The sequence below is a fragment of the Hyla sarda genome, chromosome 1, assembly GCF_029499605.1.
Source record: "Hyla sarda isolate aHylSar1 chromosome 1, aHylSar1.hap1, whole genome shotgun sequence".
Lineage (NCBI taxonomy): Eukaryota > Metazoa > Chordata > Amphibia > Anura > Hylidae > Hyla > Hyla sarda.
This window is the reverse complement of record NC_079189.1, coordinates 432,879,395-432,898,911: the sequence shown is the minus strand read 5'-3', so window position 1 is coordinate 432,898,911 and position 19,517 is coordinate 432,879,395. Positions and strand designations below refer to the sequence as shown.

At 43.7% G+C, this 19,517-nt stretch overlaps 2 protein-coding genes across 6 annotated transcripts in view; one reads left to right on the top strand and one right to left on the bottom strand.

The window, feature by feature from the left end:
- The first annotated feature begins 3,081 nt into the window (after window positions 1–3,081).
- Window positions 3,082–6,824, top strand: PIK3IP1 (phosphoinositide-3-kinase interacting protein 1). Of its 2 annotated transcripts, none has more exons than XM_056530625.1 (4): window positions 3,082–3,202; window positions 5,480–5,671; window positions 5,769–5,847; window positions 5,945–6,824. In XM_056530625.1, exons 1-4 carry the CDS (start codon window positions 3,184–3,186, stop codon window positions 6,147–6,149), a joined length of 495 nt encoding a protein of 164 aa, XP_056386600.1. In that variant the 5' UTR covers window positions 3,082–3,183; the 3' UTR covers window positions 6,150–6,824. The 2 variants fall into 2 exon arrangements, with proteins under 2 accessions (XP_056386600.1, XP_056386596.1); XM_056530621.1 differs by lacking the exon at window positions 3,082–3,202 and adding an exon at window positions 3,236–3,695.
- Window positions 6,825–9,427: 2,603 nt separating this feature from the next.
- Window positions 9,428–19,517, bottom strand: part of LIMK2 (LIM domain kinase 2) — a 53,188-nt gene continuing 43,098 nt past the window's right edge. For all 4 annotated transcript variants that reach the window (XM_056530475.1, XM_056530490.1, XM_056530499.1 and 1 more), the window contains exons 15-16: window positions 10,135–10,292; window positions 9,428–10,008 (exon numbers count right to left, since the gene is read on the bottom strand). In XM_056530475.1, coding sequence (XP_056386450.1) covers window positions 9,843–10,008; window positions 10,135–10,292 — 324 coding nt within the window. In that variant the 3' untranslated portion in view covers window positions 9,428–9,842. The remainder of the gene's footprint in view (window positions 10,009–10,134; window positions 10,293–19,517) is intronic.

The window sequence follows — 19,517 nt, the reverse complement described above, 5'->3', positions numbered from 1 at the left end:
AGATGTCTGATCGTGGGGGTCCCGCCACTGGAAACCCCCATGATCTCTCTAGGAGCCCCCCAGTCATCTGCTAATGACTCAATACAGCGGGAGTATCATGATGTCACGGCCCCGCCTCATGTGATGTCACACCTTGCCCCCTCAATGCAAGTCTATGGGAGGGAGACTTGCATTGAGGGGGTGGGGTGTGATGTCAGGATCCTCCGGCCCCTGTATCGTGAGTCATCAGGAATGGAGCGGGGCAGGCGGGGGGAGCCTTTGCAAATGCTTGTGGAGTTTTATAATTATTATTATTTATTTTTATTAGTTCCAGGGCACTGTACAATTGACAAGGGATTAAAATACATATAACACAAGTACAATGGATGTGAAACAGTAAAAGGCAAGCTAATGTAGGGGAGAGATGGCCCTGCTTGTGAGGGCTTAGAATATAAGGCTGTAGTATTAGGTTCAGATGCACATAGTAGCGTTAAAGGGGTTATCCAGGAAAAAACTTTTTTTTATACATCAACTGGCTCCAGAAAGTTAAACAGATTTGTAAATTACTTCTATTAAAAAATCTTAATCCTTTCAGTACTTATGAGCTTCTGAAGTTTAGGTTGTTGTTTTATGTCGAAGTAATCTCTGATGACACGTGTCTTGGGAACCGCCCAGTTTAGAAGAGGTTTGCTATGGGAATTTGCTTCTAAACTGGGCGTTTCCCGAGACACGTGTCATCAGAGAGGACTTAGACAGAAAAGAACAACCTTAAATTCAGAAGCTCATAAGTACTGAAAGGATTAAGATTCTTTTAATAGAAGTAATTTACAAATCTGTTTAACTTTCTGGAACCAGTTGATATATATAAAAAAAACGTTTTTTCCTGGATAACCCCTTTAAACTACACCGGCATGCAGTTTTACGAAAAATGGTGCAGTTTACAAAGTGACTGTCAACAGCCATGCAGTTTTTGAGGTAAACATCAACTTTCCTGGAAAATTGTTTTGCTAATAACAACTAATGTAAAAACACAGCTGAACCGCAACACGTGGATACACCTTAAAGGGAACCAATCATCAGATTTAACCCTATATAACACTTGGCAAAGCGTTATATAGGGTAAAATCTTTAACCTTACCATCCCCGGGGGACGATCCTGCCTCCAGTGATGGTGAGGATACTTATAAACTAGTCCCCGCCGGCCCCATAAACAGTCCCCTGGGCGGGGAACTCCTCTCACCTAGTTTGTGTTTTGACGGGCCATGTTATCGCTCTGCTCCGTCTGTTTAGTGTGACCCTGTTTGGCTCAATTTTGCACTGTATCTGGTTTTGTTGCTGAACTGAAAAATAATGCTACTGTGTCAGGTTTTAAAATTTCCCCACCACACCTGGCAGCCGTATGCCCATAAATCCGACTGATCCAGTTGACACTGGCCACACTCGTAAGCTCCAGGTGGAATTTTTCTTCCCACCCCCCAATTGTGAAAACCCCTTATGCGTAGGGTCACATGTGCAATATTTTGCTGCGTATTTTGCTACCGATTGAGGTCAGTAGGTTACAAAAAAGCAGCCGATTTTGCTACCTATTGATTTCAATGGGTAGGAGAATACGCAGCAGCAAAATATGGCACATGTGACTCTACCCTTAAAGGGGTAACTCCAGGGAACTAAACCCATAGCCAGCCCTTTCCCTCTCACCAATCTATGTATTTGTATAAATACCATTCATTAGCTATAAAGAGTAGTTTCCCTCTTTCAGCTGTCACTTACAGGCAGGAAATGAGAGAAAAATGTAATGCTCAAATCCACCTTGTATTGTGTAAACCTCTCACTGAGACTAGTCCCCACCCTTCAGAACAACACCACCTGATTTCTGTTTGGTCTAGAGCTCTGGCTGTACAGCCACACCTCTTCTCCCCTCCCTGGGTGAGAAGCTTGTGAGCTGTGAGAGAAGAGCAGTAAAGAGTCACAACTGAGCACATAGCTGCTGTTTTTTCTGCTGAATATCTAATCACTGACTTCTGCTATTCAGAGCACAGCAAGATTTATTGCTGGGGGAAGGATAGTCTGAAAGAAAAGACATGTACAGTGTGTGAGTTGCAGTGTGAACATGCACACAGATAGTGAAAGCAGTTGGCTGGCAGCCATTACACAGAGCTGCACTGACGTCTGGGAGTTGTAGTCTGTGCTGCTAACAAGGGAAAAGTATTTAGGAGCCAAAGGAGCTGCCAAATCATGGATAACTACAGAGGACACAGAACAGGTATTGTGGTGGCTTTGGGGCATTTTTATTTTTATTAACTTCCCTGGAGTACCCCTTTAAAGGTAACCTGTTGTCAACATTATGCTGCATAAACTGCGAGTAGCCGCACCACTCTTCCTGTACACAGGTTTTGATAAATCCTCCTCTAATTTAGTATACTCCCTTAAAAGGAACCTGTCATTAGCTTTATGAAGCCCAAACTGCGGGCAGCATGAAATGGGTGCAGTCACTCAGCGCAAGTGTTTTCACGAATCCCTATCTGCTCAACAATTCCGTTGCAGCCGAGTGCCATTGTTATCAATAGGATTCTGCTGCACCGTGCACATGGCGGAATTTTCCCACCGGAAAAATCTGACACGGAAATTCTGCTAAATTTGCTGTTAAATTAATTGTGGTCTATGGAGATGGAGCACTTTGGAGCGAGAGGGATCAGTCATAGCTAATAACTGGGACCAGTATTTTCCAAACAGCATGTCTCCAACTGTTGCCAAACTACAACTCCCAGCATGCCTGAACATACTGGGAGTTAGTTTTGCAACAGCTGGAGGCTCACTGTTTCTCACAAGCTTCTCCCAGCTTGTATGTCTTATTGACACAGCTAACACATTGCGAACCCAGCCTAAAAGAACACACATTGATAACTAAGAAAAAAAAAATTATTTTTACTTCGTAAAAAAGTATGTTTTCCACATACATCTGACGTGTACAAAAAAATGTAATGCTAACAGGGCTTATAGCTATTTCTGCACCATTTGCACTTTATTCCATATACATTGTAACACCAAGGAGTTCTATGAAGAGAATTACACGGTTCATAACAACTGCAGCTGCCTTGGGGCTGAGCGCCATTGCGCATGCGCCACAATCCTGTCCAAACCGGCTCCAGCTGACTGCTGTGCCAAGGCGCTGCCGTCACCCCGGTCATTGGAACAGAACATTACATGCAGATCAAGGCCAAATGTGAGGACACGCACCGGGGCCGCCGTGAGGGCATCGTGGCCTTACCGTGTACACAATAAATGTATATGATAGAATGTGAGAGGGTACCGCATACGGTGTATGGATGACGCATACGCCATATACAGCTCACACGTTATAGCAGCACTGGGTTCGGTGTGGGTCATTTCCCCGAGTAGTGGACGGGGTATATATATATACACACACATACATACATGTACCAGGTCTATACATGGCGGCTCCATACTACACATGTGTCCAGTGACCCTCCCCCTCATGGCTCCCTCCCCCGCCCGCCCGCAGTGTACACGGTTCCGGGCTCTGGAGCCTCCCTGTGATGTGATGTGAGGAGGAGGAGCAGGGGCTGCTGAGAAAAACAACAGCACAGAGAGAAAGAGACACAGTACCGAGAGACAGTGCAGACACTGACGGGACAAGATGCTGCCTCAGCTCCTCATTCTGCTCCTGGGCTGCCAGCTGATCTGCGGGACTCCAGGTACCAGCAGCACCCCTGCACCATGCCGTATATACACGCTTTACATGCGCACTATATATGCAGCCCATATGAAGGGCTGCAGCCTGTTACATGCGCGCACACGTTACATCCCTGCACATAGTGACGGGGCACTGCACGGGTACCCCACTTTCACGCACCCCCTTTAACCCTCTCACCCCCGCATGGCTACCCGGTCACATGACCTTGTTTTTCTGTAAGGTTTGGTAGGTGGGGAGACGCTCGGGCCCCCGCCCCTGTACAGACAGGGGCACTGATTGGGTCTGATTGTCTCCGAGCTCTTTCTATACTTTCTATTGGTGGAGGAGTTGGATCCAGCCTTGTAAACAGACTTCATGTCACATTGAGTCCTGACCACAGATTTCCTGGAGCTGAGTGTGCTGACCCCCAAGAGCTGACTATACAGCTGATACTGGGGGAGAATTCTACTGAGACACTATCAGCGATTGCTGCATTCTGTCCATATATGTAGTGTTTCCCAATCAGGTTGGGAAACACTGGTCTGATGGTATTGTGATACTAAAAAAATACTCTAGATGTTGGGCATGCTGGGAGTTGTGGTTTTGCAACAGCTGGAGGGCCTCTGTTTAGAGACCACCGATATAGAGCAGTGTTTTCTAAACAGTGTGCCTCCAGCTGTTACAGAACCACAACTCCCAGCATGCTGGGAGTTGTAGTTTAGCACAGCTAAGATACACACTGTTTGGAAAACGCTGATATAGAAGATAGGGAGGAGTTAAAAGCATACCTAAAACTTATTGTATCATCCCAGGCTTAACAAGTGCCCAGGAGGAAGATGCGCCCCTCTATTACTTTAATCAACAAGCTTTGGTCCTCCAGCTGTTGCAAAATGGCTGTCCAGCAATGCTGGGAGTTGATGCTTTGCAACAGCTGAAGGACCACTGTTTGGAGACCACTTTAGTGACAGCTGTAGTGCCCTATTAGAGGACCACTAGAGCTGTCACTCGGCAGCTAAAGAGAGGCACCAGGGAAGTGCTCAGAGCATTGAACCATAGGATTAGAGATGAGCGAACTTACAGTAAATTCGATTCGTCACGAACTTCTCGGCTCGGCCGTTGATGACTTTTCCTGCATGAATTAATTCAGCTCTCCGGTGGGCTGGAAAAGGTGGATACAGTCCTAGGAGACTCTTTCCTAGGAATGTATCCACCTTTTCCAGCCCACCGGAGCACCTGAAGGCTGAACTAATTTACGCAGGAAAAATCATCAACTGCCGAGCAGAGAAGTTCGTGACAAATCGAATTTACTGTAAGTTCGCTCATCTCTACATAGGATCTCATAAAGAATCCACCTCCTGAGCCCATTCAATAGTGCAGTGTTTCCCAACTGGTGTGCCTCCAGCTGTTGCAAAACTACAACTCCCAGCATGCCCAGACAGCCTTCGGCTGTCTGGGCATGCTGGGAGTTGTAGTTTTGCAACAGCTGGAGGCACACTGGTTGGGAAACACTGCAATAGTGGACACTGGAAGTTATTTTTTTTCTTTTTTTGGGGGGGGGGGGGGGGGGGATACAGGTTGAATGGTCTTTTAGTATTGTCCTGTATATGGAGCAATCAGTTTTGAGGGCTCAATGTCTTTTGGGATCTTTAGCGGCTTATAATTTGGCACCTACCATTCCCTATTTTAACTAGAGTTGCAACATTACATTATGCTTATGTATTCATGCTTCTTGTTGATGGTATCATTTGCCCTCTTTGTCTTATTAAAAGATCATACATGATAAACCAAGTCTCTATTGCTTGGCAGCTCCTACGAGAGATCAGAATAAACCGGAACAAACTGCAACGCTGCAGCCTTCACAGATGCCAGAGGAATCAACAATTCTTGAGCAAGACAGTTTCCAGGTACCAGAGAGAGTCAATGTTGCACAGCCTGTGATCAGCATCAGTGAGAGAGTCCAAGTCAAACCACGTGACAAGAAGGATCTGGGCACATTAGGTGAGGAAACTCACTTTATATACATAGCTGGAAATAATATGGACGGCAGCATAAAGCAATGTGTGTTACTGACCAATCTGTCCAATTCATGCTACAGGTTATGTCCTGGGAATTCTTATGGTTGTGATCATTATAGCCATTGGCAGCGGCATTGTTGTTGGATACATATACAAAAGGTTAGTAAATTATCTGACCATTATGCCTCTATTGTTGTTACATTTATTTCCAATACATGGGATCCATTATTCTAACTTTCACATTGTTTGTTTTTAGGGGAAGAGATATAAAGCAAAAGCATGACCAGGAAATTGAGGACAGGAGGCTTCAGAGGATAAATCTTCCATTAGCTGCCTTCTCAAACCCTACATGTGACCTAGTTGATGAGAACTCAATTGAGGTGACAGTCAGTCACACACCAAATACTGTTCAGGAAGGTACTGTGCCCCTCATGGACAGTGCGGGGACCCCAGGGGCATGAGAAGGTGTTTTAGTTCCTTGTGATATTACATGTTGACTGAAAAGTCTATCCAGTTCAGAGGACGGCAGTGTCACACTTGTCATGGTGCTATGGCTCTGGCCCAGTGGACCGTGGCAGGAGAATTGCATTCATAAACTGCTATTTCCTCTTAGGAGGTAATAAGGACATGGCGTCTTACATATCTGTTGAACATCTGCCGATGGCCATGATATGGTTAATCCTTAATTTCTGAACATGACTGGCCATGTTAACTTTTTTTGCCATGAGTTTGTGGGGGTTGTTCGTACAATTCTACTGTATAGACTTGGCTGCCTGTGGCAGCTTTCTTTCATTTATGCATTTAAGTCTCATAGACTCCAAAGAAAAGGGAATCCAGGGAGAATAAGCTATTCTATTCTATGAAAGCTGATGACAAATCTGCACCAGACCATTTACATTGACGGCAAGCTCTGGCGGGTAACTCTTTCAGCACCAGTTTCTTCCAGTAGAGTTACCATTCAATGCTTGCTTATTGTTTGACATGTGGATACTTTCTATATTAATGTGCTGCTGAAGTATGTCAAGGACAGAAACGGATGTACAAACTCTTAAGAAATTTGTTTATTAACTTTTTTTTTGTACATAAGTGTTTTGTTTCTTTAAATAAAAATAAAATCAGGCAGTGCCTGGCCATCACATGAGTCTATTGTAAATCCAGTGAAGACATAATAAGCAACAAGAATACAGTAATGTTTATTTTCAGCTTTTATAACACACCTGCCTATTGCCTGTGAGGTTGATCTATTAATTCCCTCCACACAGTAAATGAATAATAATAGGTCATAAATGTCTGATCAAAGCTACGGTTCATTGAGGTCTTTCTTTCTCCTTATTGGAGCAGTGGTTGAGGATGCGTGATGCTGCTCCATTAAAAGTATATGGGAACTGATGGAAACAGCTGAGCATGTGCATTTCATCAGCCCCATGTATACTGAAAGGAGTGGCTGGGTGTATACTTGACCATTGTTCCATTCAAACTTGTCATTGCACTTATACTTGTGGTGTGTGGGGGAGGGGGGGCTAGTGACCAGACATCACCTAACCAGTGAACACATAACCTTTGTGGGATAATCCCTCTAATAGCACATGTAATGTTTGTGTTGTGTATGACTAATATGTTCCATATAAGTAGGTAAACGCCCAAACATGCACTCTAAGAGTACGTTCACACAAAGGGATTTTTGCAGCGTGTTTTGCTGCGGATCCGCTGGTGAAGGCCCGCTCTATACTGTCTTTACATGTGTCTGCTCATAGCGGCAATTCGTCGCTACGAGCAGACACACTGCAATGTGCGAGTCGCAATATACAAGCACACCGCGGGAGCTCTCTGCCTAGCTCAGAGCAGGGAGAGCGGCAGTGATGTGAGAGTACGCCGCTGCGTATTGCCGCTACGAGCAGGCACATGTAAAGAAAGCATAGAGCGGGCCTTCACCAGTGGATCCGCAGCGTAAAATACACTGTAAATCCGCTCATGTGAACGTACCCTAAAGCTAGCCATAATTTTACAGTCAACCAAAAGAGTTGGGCTGCCAGTAGAGATGAGCGAACTTACAGTAAATTTGATTCGTCACGAACTTCTCGGTTCAGCAGTTGGTTTATCCTGCATAAATTAGTTCAGCTTTCAGGTGCTCCCGTGGGCTGGAAAAGGTGGATACAGTCCTAGGAGACTTTTTCCTACGAATGTATCCACCTTTTCCAGCCCACCGGAGCACCTCAAGGCTGAACTAATTTACGCAGGAAAAGTCATCAACTGCCGAGCCGAGAAGTTCGTGACGAATCGAATTTACTGTAAGTTCGCTTATCTCTAGCTGCCAGTTATCTGTCTCCGCACTATATACGTTTGGCCAATGTGCATGTGTTCTGAATAGGGAGAGCTTACACATTAGATGGTCGGCTGATCTGTCCCAAAATAAATGTTTTTGACCAACATTTATGTGCATGGCCAGCATTCCAGACAAGTATAGTGCCAAACTGTAACGGCTCTCCTATTCATGATGTACACCTAGTTAGGAGTGCCCTTACTATTGATGGTTTACCTATAACATGTATGAATGAAACCAGAAGAACCTCACTGCTATAAAACAATGACCTGCAACATCTGTCTCTCCAAATGTTGTGAAACTACAACTTCCAGCATGCTATAATAACTGCGGACTTTTGCTATTAAGAGGGAAATATAACATGAAGTTCTTATGCTAGTGGTTATACAAATCTATTCATCACCAAGCATGACATGCAAGATCCATTTCTAAATGGATAATGCTAGATCTATGGAAGGGAAACGCCATGTTCACCCTCTACTGCTATATCTCTACATTTACATCACAACAGTGCTGTATTCTAACTTTCCATTTTTCCAAGTCATTTATATTTGAAAAACTTTGGAAAATACTCCAAAAAGACCAACTGGCAATGAAAACTGGAAAAAAAAGTCCATAAATCAAACACAGGATTGGCAAGAAAGAAATTAATTCCCATGGTGCTAGGGAAGCAAATGTTGTACATTGAAGAAAGCAAATACGCTGCCTACATTTCTATAGAGAATACAAGTAAAAAATTGAAATTCCAGTTTGTTTTTTGTTAACTAACAAAGTGGTTTTTAATCCTGTTAGTTTCCAAAATTGCACTTACATATTTTGGTTCTATAAATATGTAACAATATTCCAGCTGCTATCATTTCATTGCAGTGTAGAGGAAGACCCATTCAAGTTTTCTTTTTTTTTTTTTTCCCATTTTATGGGTAACAACGTTAAAAGAACACACAGCCCGAGGCAAGCTGTGGTGAGCACATAAACATGCTACCATCTTGGAAACCCCCTGAGATATCCTTATTTTGAAGGCCTCAAGCATTTAGACTTTTCACAGATGAATGTAGTATTTAGTCATAATACTTTCGCCCAGTTTGTTTACAAAACTGTGACAATAAAAGTTGCAACCTAAAAGGGTATACCCATCTTATACGATACATATATATACATAATATGCCATAAATGTGAAATGTGCTGGTCCCAGAGATGACTGCTGACCACTAGAGATGAGTGAACTTACAGGAAATTCGATTCGTCACAAACTTCTCGGCTCGGCAGTTGATGTATTTTCCTGCATACATTAGTTCAGCTTTCAGGTGCTCAGGTGGGCTGGAAAAGGTGGATACAGTCCTAGGAGACTCTTTCCTAGGACTGTATCCACCTTTTCCAGCCCACCGGAGCACCTGAAAGCTGAACTAATTTATGCAGGAAAAGTCATCAACTGCCGAGCCGAGAAGTTCGTGACGAATCGAATTTACTGTAAGTTCACTCATCTCTACTGACCACTAATTGCCACCATACTCTTCATACAGCCGAATGCACAGGTAGTCAGTCTTGCAGATGGCTCTATACATGGAAGTCTATTGGAATTATGGAATGAACTGATTATTGTATGACAAGTACGGAAGAGGGTCCCAACGGTAGACTCTACAGTGATAATAAGGCATTTATGTTAAAGATGGGAATACCACAGAAATGTGCACATTGGCTTTGGACCCTATGGTTCAACCTCAGTCTAATAAATTAATAAGCAACATATAAAATAAATCTACCACCAGAGAGAATGGAACATTTTCACATCAAACGGTGGAAAAAACCATTGTTTGAATGAAGATATCTTCTGAGATTACTGGCTTATGCTATCCACTGGAGATGGTTGTTCTCGCATCAGACCATATTGCAACCTTAAATTGTGCTCCATGACCTCTAGCTCAGAGGGTAAAGGGATTGCCAGCTCTCCCAAAAACAAAGATATTGCTGTAAGTGTATCATGTAGAGATGTAAAGTCTGGCCTATGGAATAAAGAAAAAAATATGTTGTAAACTGAAAACAGGCAATAAAAATAATCTGATGCTTGGAGAGGAGTTCCTCTGAAATGGATAAAATAAACTAAAAAGGTAGAGAGGGGGGTCCATTACCTTAGGTCAGACTCAAGTTGACAACAGGATGTTGCGAGGGGAAAAAATCCTGAGGGACAGTCCTCTGAAACAAATTTCTCCCAAAAAAGGCGGACATTTAGGCCATAATCAATGGTGCGTGGTAGGCAATCTGGATCAGCATAAACTTGGCCAATAATCTGGAAAACAAAGTTTGATCTGGTATTCCTTCCTGTCCAGGGGAGTATGTATGTACACATGGAATAAAAGTGTGCACACAAATAGTCACTGTCATTTCAACAAACATTTCATAATTGAATAGTACAAGTGAGTGTACAATGATTTTATCTATTATTATGAGAAAAATTCCTCTATCCACTTACAGGCTCCTTTCCAGCTCCCTTCCCCCAAAATCATACAAAGTACCCCTCCCACCATATGAGTTTATATCCAGATTAAACACACTGATAGGCTAGAAAAGAGAGTTCATCTTAAAAGGAATTGCTTAACCCCTTAAGGACCCAGCCATTTTACACCTCAGGACCCGGCCATTTTTTGCACATCTGACCACTGTCACTTTAAACATTTATAACTCTGGGATGCTTTTAGTTATCATTCTGATTCAGAGAATGTTTTTTCGTGACATATTCTACTTTAACATAGTGGTAAAATTTTGTGGTAACTTGCATCCTTTCTTGGTGAAAAATCCCAAAATTTTATGAAAAATTTGAAAATTTTGCATTTTTCTAACTTTGAAGCTCTCTGCTTGTAAGGAAAATGGATATTCCAAAATTTTTTTTTTTTTATTCACAAATACAATATGTCTATTTTATGTTTGCATCATAAAATTTACGTGTTTTTACTTTTGGAAGACACCAGAGGGCTTCAAAGTTCAGCAGCAATTTTCCAATTTTTCACAAAATTTCCAAACTCACAATTTTTCATGGACCAGTTCAGGTTTGAAGTGGATTTGAAGGGTCTTCATATTAGAAATACCCCACAAATGACCCCATTATAAAAACTGCACCCCCCAAAATATTCAAAATTACATTCAGTCCGCATTTTAACCCTTTAGGTGTTTCACAGGAATAGCAGCAAAGTGAAGGAGAAAATTCACAATCTCCATTTTTTACACTCGCATGTTCTTGTAGACCCAATTTTTGAATTTTTACAAGGGATAAAAGGAGAAAATGTATACTTATATTTGTAGCCCAATTTCTCTCGAGTAAGCACATACCTCATATGTCTATGTTAAGTGTTCAGCGGGCGCAGTAGAGGGCTCAGAAGGGAAGGAGCGACAAGGAGATTTTGGAGAGTACGTTTTTTTGAAATGGTTTTTGGGGGGCATGTTGCATTTAGGAAGCCCCTATGGTGCCAGAACAGCAAAAATCCCCCACATGGCATACCATTTTGGAAACTAGACCCCTTGAGGTACGTAACAAGGAATAAAGTGAGCCTTAATACCCCACAGGAGTTTCACGACTTTTGCATATGTAAAAAAATAAAAATAAAATGTCACTAAAATGTGTGTTTCCCCCCAAATTTCACATTTTTGCAAGGGTTAATAGCAGAAAATACCCCCGAAACATTGTAACCCCATCTCTTCTGAGTATGACGGTACCTCATAAGTTGCCCTGAGGTGTACTATGGGTGAACTACAATGCTCAGAAGAGAAGGAGTCATATTTGGCTTTTTGAGAGCAAATTTTGCTCGGGGGCATGTCGCATTTAGGAAGCCCCTATGGTGCCAGGACAGCAAAAATCCCCCACATGGCATACCATTTTGGAAACTAGACCCCTTGAGGTACGTAACAAGGAATAAAGTGAGCCTTAATATCCCACAGGAGTTTCACGACTTTTGCATATGTAAAAAAAAAAAAATTTCACTAAAAGGTGTGTTTCCCCCCCAAATTTCACATTTTTGCAAGGGTTAATAGCAGAAAATACCCCCCAAAATTTGTAACCCCATCTCTTCTGAGTATGGAGGTACCCCATAAGTTGACCTGAGGTGTACTATGGGCGAACTACAATGCTCAGAAGAGAAGGAGTCATATTTGGCTTTTTGAGAGCAAATTTTGCTCGGGGGGCATGTCGCATTTAGGAAGCCCTAATGGTGCCAGGACAGCGAAATAACCCCCACATGGCATACCATTTTGGAAACTAGACCCCTTGAGGAACGTAAGAAGGCGTAAAGTGAGCATTTACCCCCCACTGGTGTCTGTCATATCTTTGGAACAGTGGGCTGTACAACATTTTTTATTTGCACAGCCCACTCTTCCAAAGATCTGTCAGATCTGTGGGGTGTAAATTCTCACTGCACCCCTCATTACATTCCGTGAGGGGTGTAGTTTCCGAAATGGGGTCACATGTGGGGTTTTGTTTTTTTTGCGTTTGTCAAAACCGCTGTAACAATCAGCCACCCCTGTGCAAATCACCTCAAATGTACATGGCGCACTCTCCCTTCTGGGCCTTGTTGTGCGCCCCCAGAGCAGTTTGCGCCCACATATGAGGTATCTCCGTACTCGGGAGAAATTGCGTTACAAATTTTGGGGTTTTTTTTTCCCCTTTACCTCTTGTCAAAATGAAAAGTATAGGGCAACACCAGCATGTTAGTGTAAAAAGGTTATTTTTTTTTACACTAACATGCTGGTGTAGACCCCAACTTCCCCTTTTCATAAGGGGTGAAAGGAGAAAAAGACCCCCAAGATTTGTTAGTTAATTTCTCCCGAGTACGGCGATACCCCATATGTGGCCCTAAACTGTTGCCTTGAAATACGACAGGGCTCCAAATTGAGAGCGCCATGTGCATTTGAGGCCTGAATTAGGGATTTGCATAGGGGTGGACATAGGGGTATTCTACTCCAGTGATTCCCAAACAGGGTGCCTCCAGCTGTTGCAAAACTCCCAGCATGCCTGGACAGTAAACGGCTGTCCGGCAATACTGGGAGTTGTTGTTTTGCAACAGCTGGAGGCTCCATTTTGTGGCGTACCAGACGTTTTTCATTTTTATTGGGGAGGGAGGGGGGCTGTGTAGGGGTATGTGTATATGTAGTGTTTTTTACTTTTTATTTTATTTTATTTAGTGTAGTGTAGTGTTTTTAGGGTACAGTCACACGGGCGGGGGATTACAGCGAGTTTGAGCTGCCGCGCAAAATTTGCTGCATTGCAAACTTGCAGCTCGATACTCACTGTAAGCCCCCTGCCCATGTGAATGTACTCTGTACATTCACAGGGGGGGGAACTCCAGCTGTTGCAAAACTACTACTCCCAGCATGCCTGAATGTTTGGGAGTTGTGGTTTTGCAACAGCTGGAGGCACACGGGTTGGGAAACACTGAGTTAGGAAACAATGTTTCCCAACCAGTGTGCCTCCAGCTGTTGCAAAACCACAACTCCCAAACATTCTCAGGCATGCTGGGAGTAGTAGTTCGGCAACATCTTTAGAGCCAGATGTTGCCGAACTACAACTCCCAGCATGCTTGGAGTTGTAGTTTTGCAACATCTGGAGGACTACAGTTTGCAGACCACTAATACAGTGGTTCCCAATCTGTGCCCTTCCAGATGTTGCAAAACTACAACCCCCAGTATGCCAAAACTGTCCAGGCATGCTGGGAGTTGTAGTTCTGCAACATCTGAAGGGCCAGATGTTACAGAAATACAACTCCCAGCATGCCTGGACAGTAAGGGCATGCTGAGGATGTGTAGTTTTGCAACATCTGGAAGGGCACAGTGGTCCAAAAACTGTGGATGTTGCAAATCTGCAACTCCCAGCATGCCCAGACGCCAAGGGCTGTCTGGACATGCTGGGAGTTGTAGTTTACAGGGTCCTATTACAGCAATGCATGTCGCTTTACGGCGACGTGCATTGCTGTAAAGGGCCCGACCGCGGCTGAAGATCTACTCACCTGTCGCCGCCGCCGCTGTCTTCATCGCAGGGATCCGGGTCTTCAGGGACGAGGTAAGTACCGGGGCCGGTCCCCAGCACTCCCCCGTCCCCCGCAGCGTCCTCCGGTCTTTCTCCCGTCCTCTCCGGACTTCAAGGGGCCGGGCAGGACGGGAGGAAGTAACCGCCCCCCCCCCCCTCCTGCGATTGGTCGGTTAACTAACCGACAGATCGCAGGGTATAGGAGGAGGTGGCAGGCTTGCCACCTCGCTCCTATACGTTAGCATGGTCCTGGCTGTCTGTGACAGCCGGGATCATGCGAAATTACCGGGCGGTCGGGTCCCAGAGACCCGATCAGCCCGGTATCGCCGCAGATCGCAAGGGCGATTTCCCTTGCGATTTGCAGCGATCGCCGACATGGGGGGCCTACATGGCCCCCCTCGGCGTTTGCCCTGGATGCCTGCTGAAGGATTTCAGCAGGCATCCAGTTCCGATCTCTGCCCGGCGAGCGGCAGAGACCGGAAAACGCCAGGACGTACGGGGACGTCCTGGGTCCTTAAGGCCCAGGGTGCGGGGACGTTCCCGTACGCCCTGGGTCCTTAAGAGGTTAAAGGGGTATTCCAAGCCAAAACTTTTTTTTATATATCAACTAGATCCGGAAAGTTAAACAGATTTGTGAATTACTTCTATTTAAAAAAAATCTTAATCCTTCCAATAGTTATTAGCTTCTGAAGTTGAGCTGTTTTCTGTCTAACTGCTTTCTGATGACTCATGTCCCGGGAGCTGTCCAGCTCCTATGGGGATATTTTCCCATCATGCACAGCTCCCGGGACGTGACATCATCAGTGAGCAGTTAGACAGAAAACTTCAGAAGCTAATAACTATTGGAAGGATTAAGATTTTTTAATAGAAGTAATTTACAAATCTGTTTAACTTTCCGGAGCCAGTTGATATATAAAAACAAGTTTTGGCCTGGAATACCCCTTTAAACAGATTTAACTAAATTGGGGAGGTGGCATAACACTCTCCGCTTATTCAGTAGATTTGAAGAAACCCACTGCAGGTGTCCCTAAATATCTTTCCAGGTTACACCTCTGGATCTTTTCTAACTTCTATACCCATTCCTTTGTATGAATATATAACAATTTTTGCCTTGAAAACTTAAAATGTATTATTTAAACTGTACTTTATGTTCTGCTCACTATGTACTGTTCTTGCATGTATGTGCATTCCAAACAAGATTTGCAGTCTATTGGTTTGACAGACACTTTTGGACTGAAAGAGTATAGACTATGTATTAATAACCAATCTAAGTTCTCTGTACCACTATCCAGCCCACACCCGCAGTGCACAGCGTGGTGAGGGGCTGGTTCAGGACTCCAACCACTGCATATATAAGTAGTGGTGTGGTACCAACTTATATCAACTACAAATTATTTGTTATTGGACCAGGTCAAAATCCATACGGATATTCCTGAGAGTGTGCCCACTTTTCATCCCTACTAATGAATTCCATTATTATGGAATCTGTATAAGGGGCCAATATATTAGTTATATTTATTTGGGACTAGTAGTGGTACTAGAGAGGAACTAGTGTTTGCAGGCATTATGTCAAATCAGTGACAAGAGGTGTGCTTTTAAATGTTTTGTGTTCTCAAATGTATTTATTATTATTTTTTTTTTTTAAAAGCACATAATAAAAGTTAAGTATTATTATTGTCAATACATTTAGAAGAGGATTATTTAACCCCTATGGGTTAATTTGTTGTTAGGTGTCTATACCTCTTAACCTATTGTCTGGCCAAAAACCAGTAGTGAGAGTTTCCATCATAGATACTGGCCCTGATTTACTATTATAAACCCGATCAGCTGTTGCCGGTTTCTGCACCAAAATGTGGCACACAGAACCACAAATTGTGTCTGGGCCACTACCTAACTTAGGGACAACTAAACATTAGAGATGGAGCTGGCAAAGGGGAAATCTGGTGAAAAATACCATATACAAGTTATATAATGGTCAGAAATATCTTCTCATGTACACAGAGGATAGCTTATCCTGAAAAGTTATCTGAAATGACAGATGCGCTACGTGTGATCCTACCCTTAAAGTGTATCAGCAACGTATTTCACACTCAGATGCCAGTCACTAGAGCAAGCTCCCTGCAGAGGCCAAGTAGCCCTGTGTGTTTGCTTGTAGCTGCGGATTTCCTGCTGCAGATCTGCTACGAGCAGACACACAGGGCAACCCAGCGGGAGCAGGGAGCTCAATCTAGTGATTGGGGTTAGCACACCCATAGTGTAAAAAAACACTGAGGATGCGGTATATGTGACCCTGCACTAATAGTGACACATCACCCTGTGGCACAAGAGCTCGAAAAAGGAGATTTAAAGGGGTACTCCGGTGGAAAAGTAATTTTTTCATATCAACTGGCTTCAGAAAGTTAAACAGATCTGTAAATCACTTCTATCAAAATAATTTAATCCTTCCAGTACTTCTTTGCTGCTGTATACTACAGAGGAAGTTGAGTTGTTCTTTTCTGTCTGACCATAGTGATCTCTGCTGACACTTGTCTGTGTCAGGAACTGTCCAGAGTAGGAGCAAATCCTCATAGTAAACCTATCCTGCTCCAGACAGTTCCTGACATAGTTGGTGTCAGCAGAGAGCACTGTGGTAAGAAAAAAAATACGGCTTAACTTCCTGTGGAGGATACAGCAGCTGATTTTTTTATAGAAGTAACATACATAAATGGGCACCGTCACCAACTTTATTTTTTGATATGTTGTACAACATATCTCTAATATACTTTTATTTTTATTTTTTTAATTAAAATTGTTTAATTTACATTTGAAAACCGGCCACTAGGGGTCTCCCTCCTAGTGGCCGGCTGCAGCCTGGCGTGACGTCACGCCTGAAAAAGGACCGATGCGGCCGAGCATCGGTCCTTTTTCATTCAGCCTGCGCTCGCTCCCTGCCTGTCAATCAGACAGGCAGGGAGCGAGCGCATTGGCTCCCCGGCCACTGGCTGGGAGGCCACTCCTCCCACACATCGCCGCCGCCGCTGTCCCTGCACGCCCGCTGCCAGACTCTGCAGTAAGTGTAATGGGGGGGGTGTTGTGATGAAGGGAACGGGGTATGGCGCGGGGAGGGGGGGGGGGGGAGGGAGACGGAGGGGACGGGCTAGCGCCGCATGTAACTAATAGTTTATCTACACAGGGTGCCTCCAGCTGTTTCAATACTACAACTCCCAGCATGCCCTGACAGCCAATAGATGTCAGGGCAAGCTGAGAGTTGTAGTGATGAAACAGCTGGAGGCACCCTGTGTAGATGAACTAAGGGCGGAAGTCCCCCCCAGCAGACATCAGTGACGTGGTGCCTGCTGGGGAAGTCTGCCTGGTAGTGAGCACACTGCCAGGCAGACAAAAAGCATTTTTAATATAGTAAAAATAAAAATTAAAAGCAGGGAGGGGGTTAGGGATAGATGGGCAATTGGCAGGGACAGAAAGAAAAAAAAAATAGGAAGGTGGGAGCTACCCTTTAACTTTCTGGAACCAGTTGATTTGAAAAAGATTGTTTTCCACCAGAGTAAGTCATTAGAAGGAGTGTTCCAAGATATGCAGAATGGTGCTGCAGAGGCTTAGAAAATTTTAAATACATTCAATGTATTAAATGTTCCCGTTACTGTGCCACAGCTCCCCACTTGTTCACAGTTCTTTCTGCTTTCAGGGTAAATACAGTGGGTAAAAAGACCATGGCCGCTGTGGAATTTCATGCACGTCATGTCATGTGACAGGGTATTTTCTTTAACCCCTTAAGGACTCAGCCCATTTTGGCCTTAAGGACTCAGACAATTTAATTTTTACGTTTTCATTTTTTCCTCCTCGCCTTCTAAAAATCATAACTCTTTTATATTTTCATCCACAGACTAGTATGAGGGCTTGTTTTTTGCGCGACCAGTTGTCCTTTGTAATGACATCACTCATTATATCATAAAATGTATGGCGCAACCAAAAAACACTATTTTTGTGGGGAAATTAAAACGAAAAACGCAATTTTGCTAATTTTGGAAGGTTTTGTTTTCACGCCGTACAATTTCTGGTAAAAATGACATGTGTTCTTTATTCTGAGGGTCAATACGATTAAAATGATACCCATTATTACGTACTTTTATATTATTGTTGCGCTTAAAAAAAATCACAAACTTTTTAACCAAATTAGTACGTTTATAATCCCTTTATTTTGATGACCTATAACTTTTTTATTTTTCCGTATAAGCGGCGGTATGGGGGCTCATTTTTTGCGCCATGATCTGTACTTTTTTTTGATACCACATTTGCATATAAAAAACTTAATACATTTTTTATAATTTTTTTTTTAATAAAATGTATTAAAAAAGTAGGAATTTTGTACTTTTAAAATTTTTTTTCGTTCACGCCGTTCACCGTACGGGATCATTAACATTTTATTTTAATAGTTCGGACATTTACGCACGCGGCGATGCCAAATATGTCTATAAAAAATGTTTTTTACGCTTTTTGGGGGTAAAATAGGAAAAAACGGACGTTTTACTTTTTTATTGGGGGAGGGGATTTTTCACTTTTTTTTTACTTTTACTTTTACATTTTTTTACATTTTTTTTACACTTGAATAGTCCCCATAGGGGACTATTCATAGCAATACCATGATTGCTAATACTGATCTGTTCTATGTATAGGACATAGAACAGATCAGTATTATCGGTCATCTCCTGCTCTGGTCTGCTCGATCACAGACCAGAGCAGGAGACGCCGGGAGCCGCACGGAGGAAGGAGAGGGGACCTCCGTGCGGCGTTATGAATGATCGGATCCCCGCAGCAGCGCTGCGGGCGATCCGATCGTTCATTTTAATCGCGAACTGCCGCAGATGCCGGGATCTGTATTGATCCCGGCACCTGAGGGGTTAATGGCGGACGCCCGCGAGATCGCGGGCGTCGGCCATTGCCGGCGGGTCCCTGGCTGCGATCAGCAGCCGGGATCAGCCGCGCATGACACGGGCATCGCTCCGATGCCCGCGGTTATGCTTAGGACGTAAATGTACGTCCTGGTGCGTTAAGTACCACCTCACCAGGACGTACATTTACGTCCTGCGTCCTTAAGGGGTTAAATGGGTACTCTCATTAAAAACATTTTTTTTATTTATTAAATAGATTATGTAAAAAGAAAAATGTTTGTAATATATTTTATTAAAAAAAAATTTGTGTTATATATATATATTTTTTTACATTTGAAAACCTGGCCACTAGGTGTCCCCCTATATGGCTCAGGATTACTTCCCCCCCCCTGACATTGATCACGTTCGGAACAACGCTGGCCGGGCAGCATGGCACAGTGTGGTCCGGAATGCGCGTTCACATGAATGAGGAGAGGGAGATGCAGGGGGGCGGGGATATTTAAATCGTGTGCGCCGCGCACGCACGAGTGCTGTGCTCGCTCTCGGCCTGTTTCCTATACAGGCAGAGACCGAGCACAGCGCTTGTTCGGCGCGCAAAATTTTTTTTAATATCCCC

Coding starts and splice junctions, on each gene's coding strand:
- PIK3IP1 (XM_056530621.1), top strand. CDS start 3,638: ATGCTGCCTCAGCTCCTCATTCTGCTCCTGGGCTGCCAGCTGATCTGC. Junction 3,696..5,479: donor GCTGATCTGCGGGACTCCAG/GTACCAGCAGCA, acceptor ATTGCTTGGCAG/CTCCTACGAGAGATCAGAAT. Junction 5,672..5,768: donor GAAGGATCTGGGCACATTAG/GTGAGGAAACTC, acceptor TTCATGCTACAG/GTTATGTCCTGGGAATTCTT.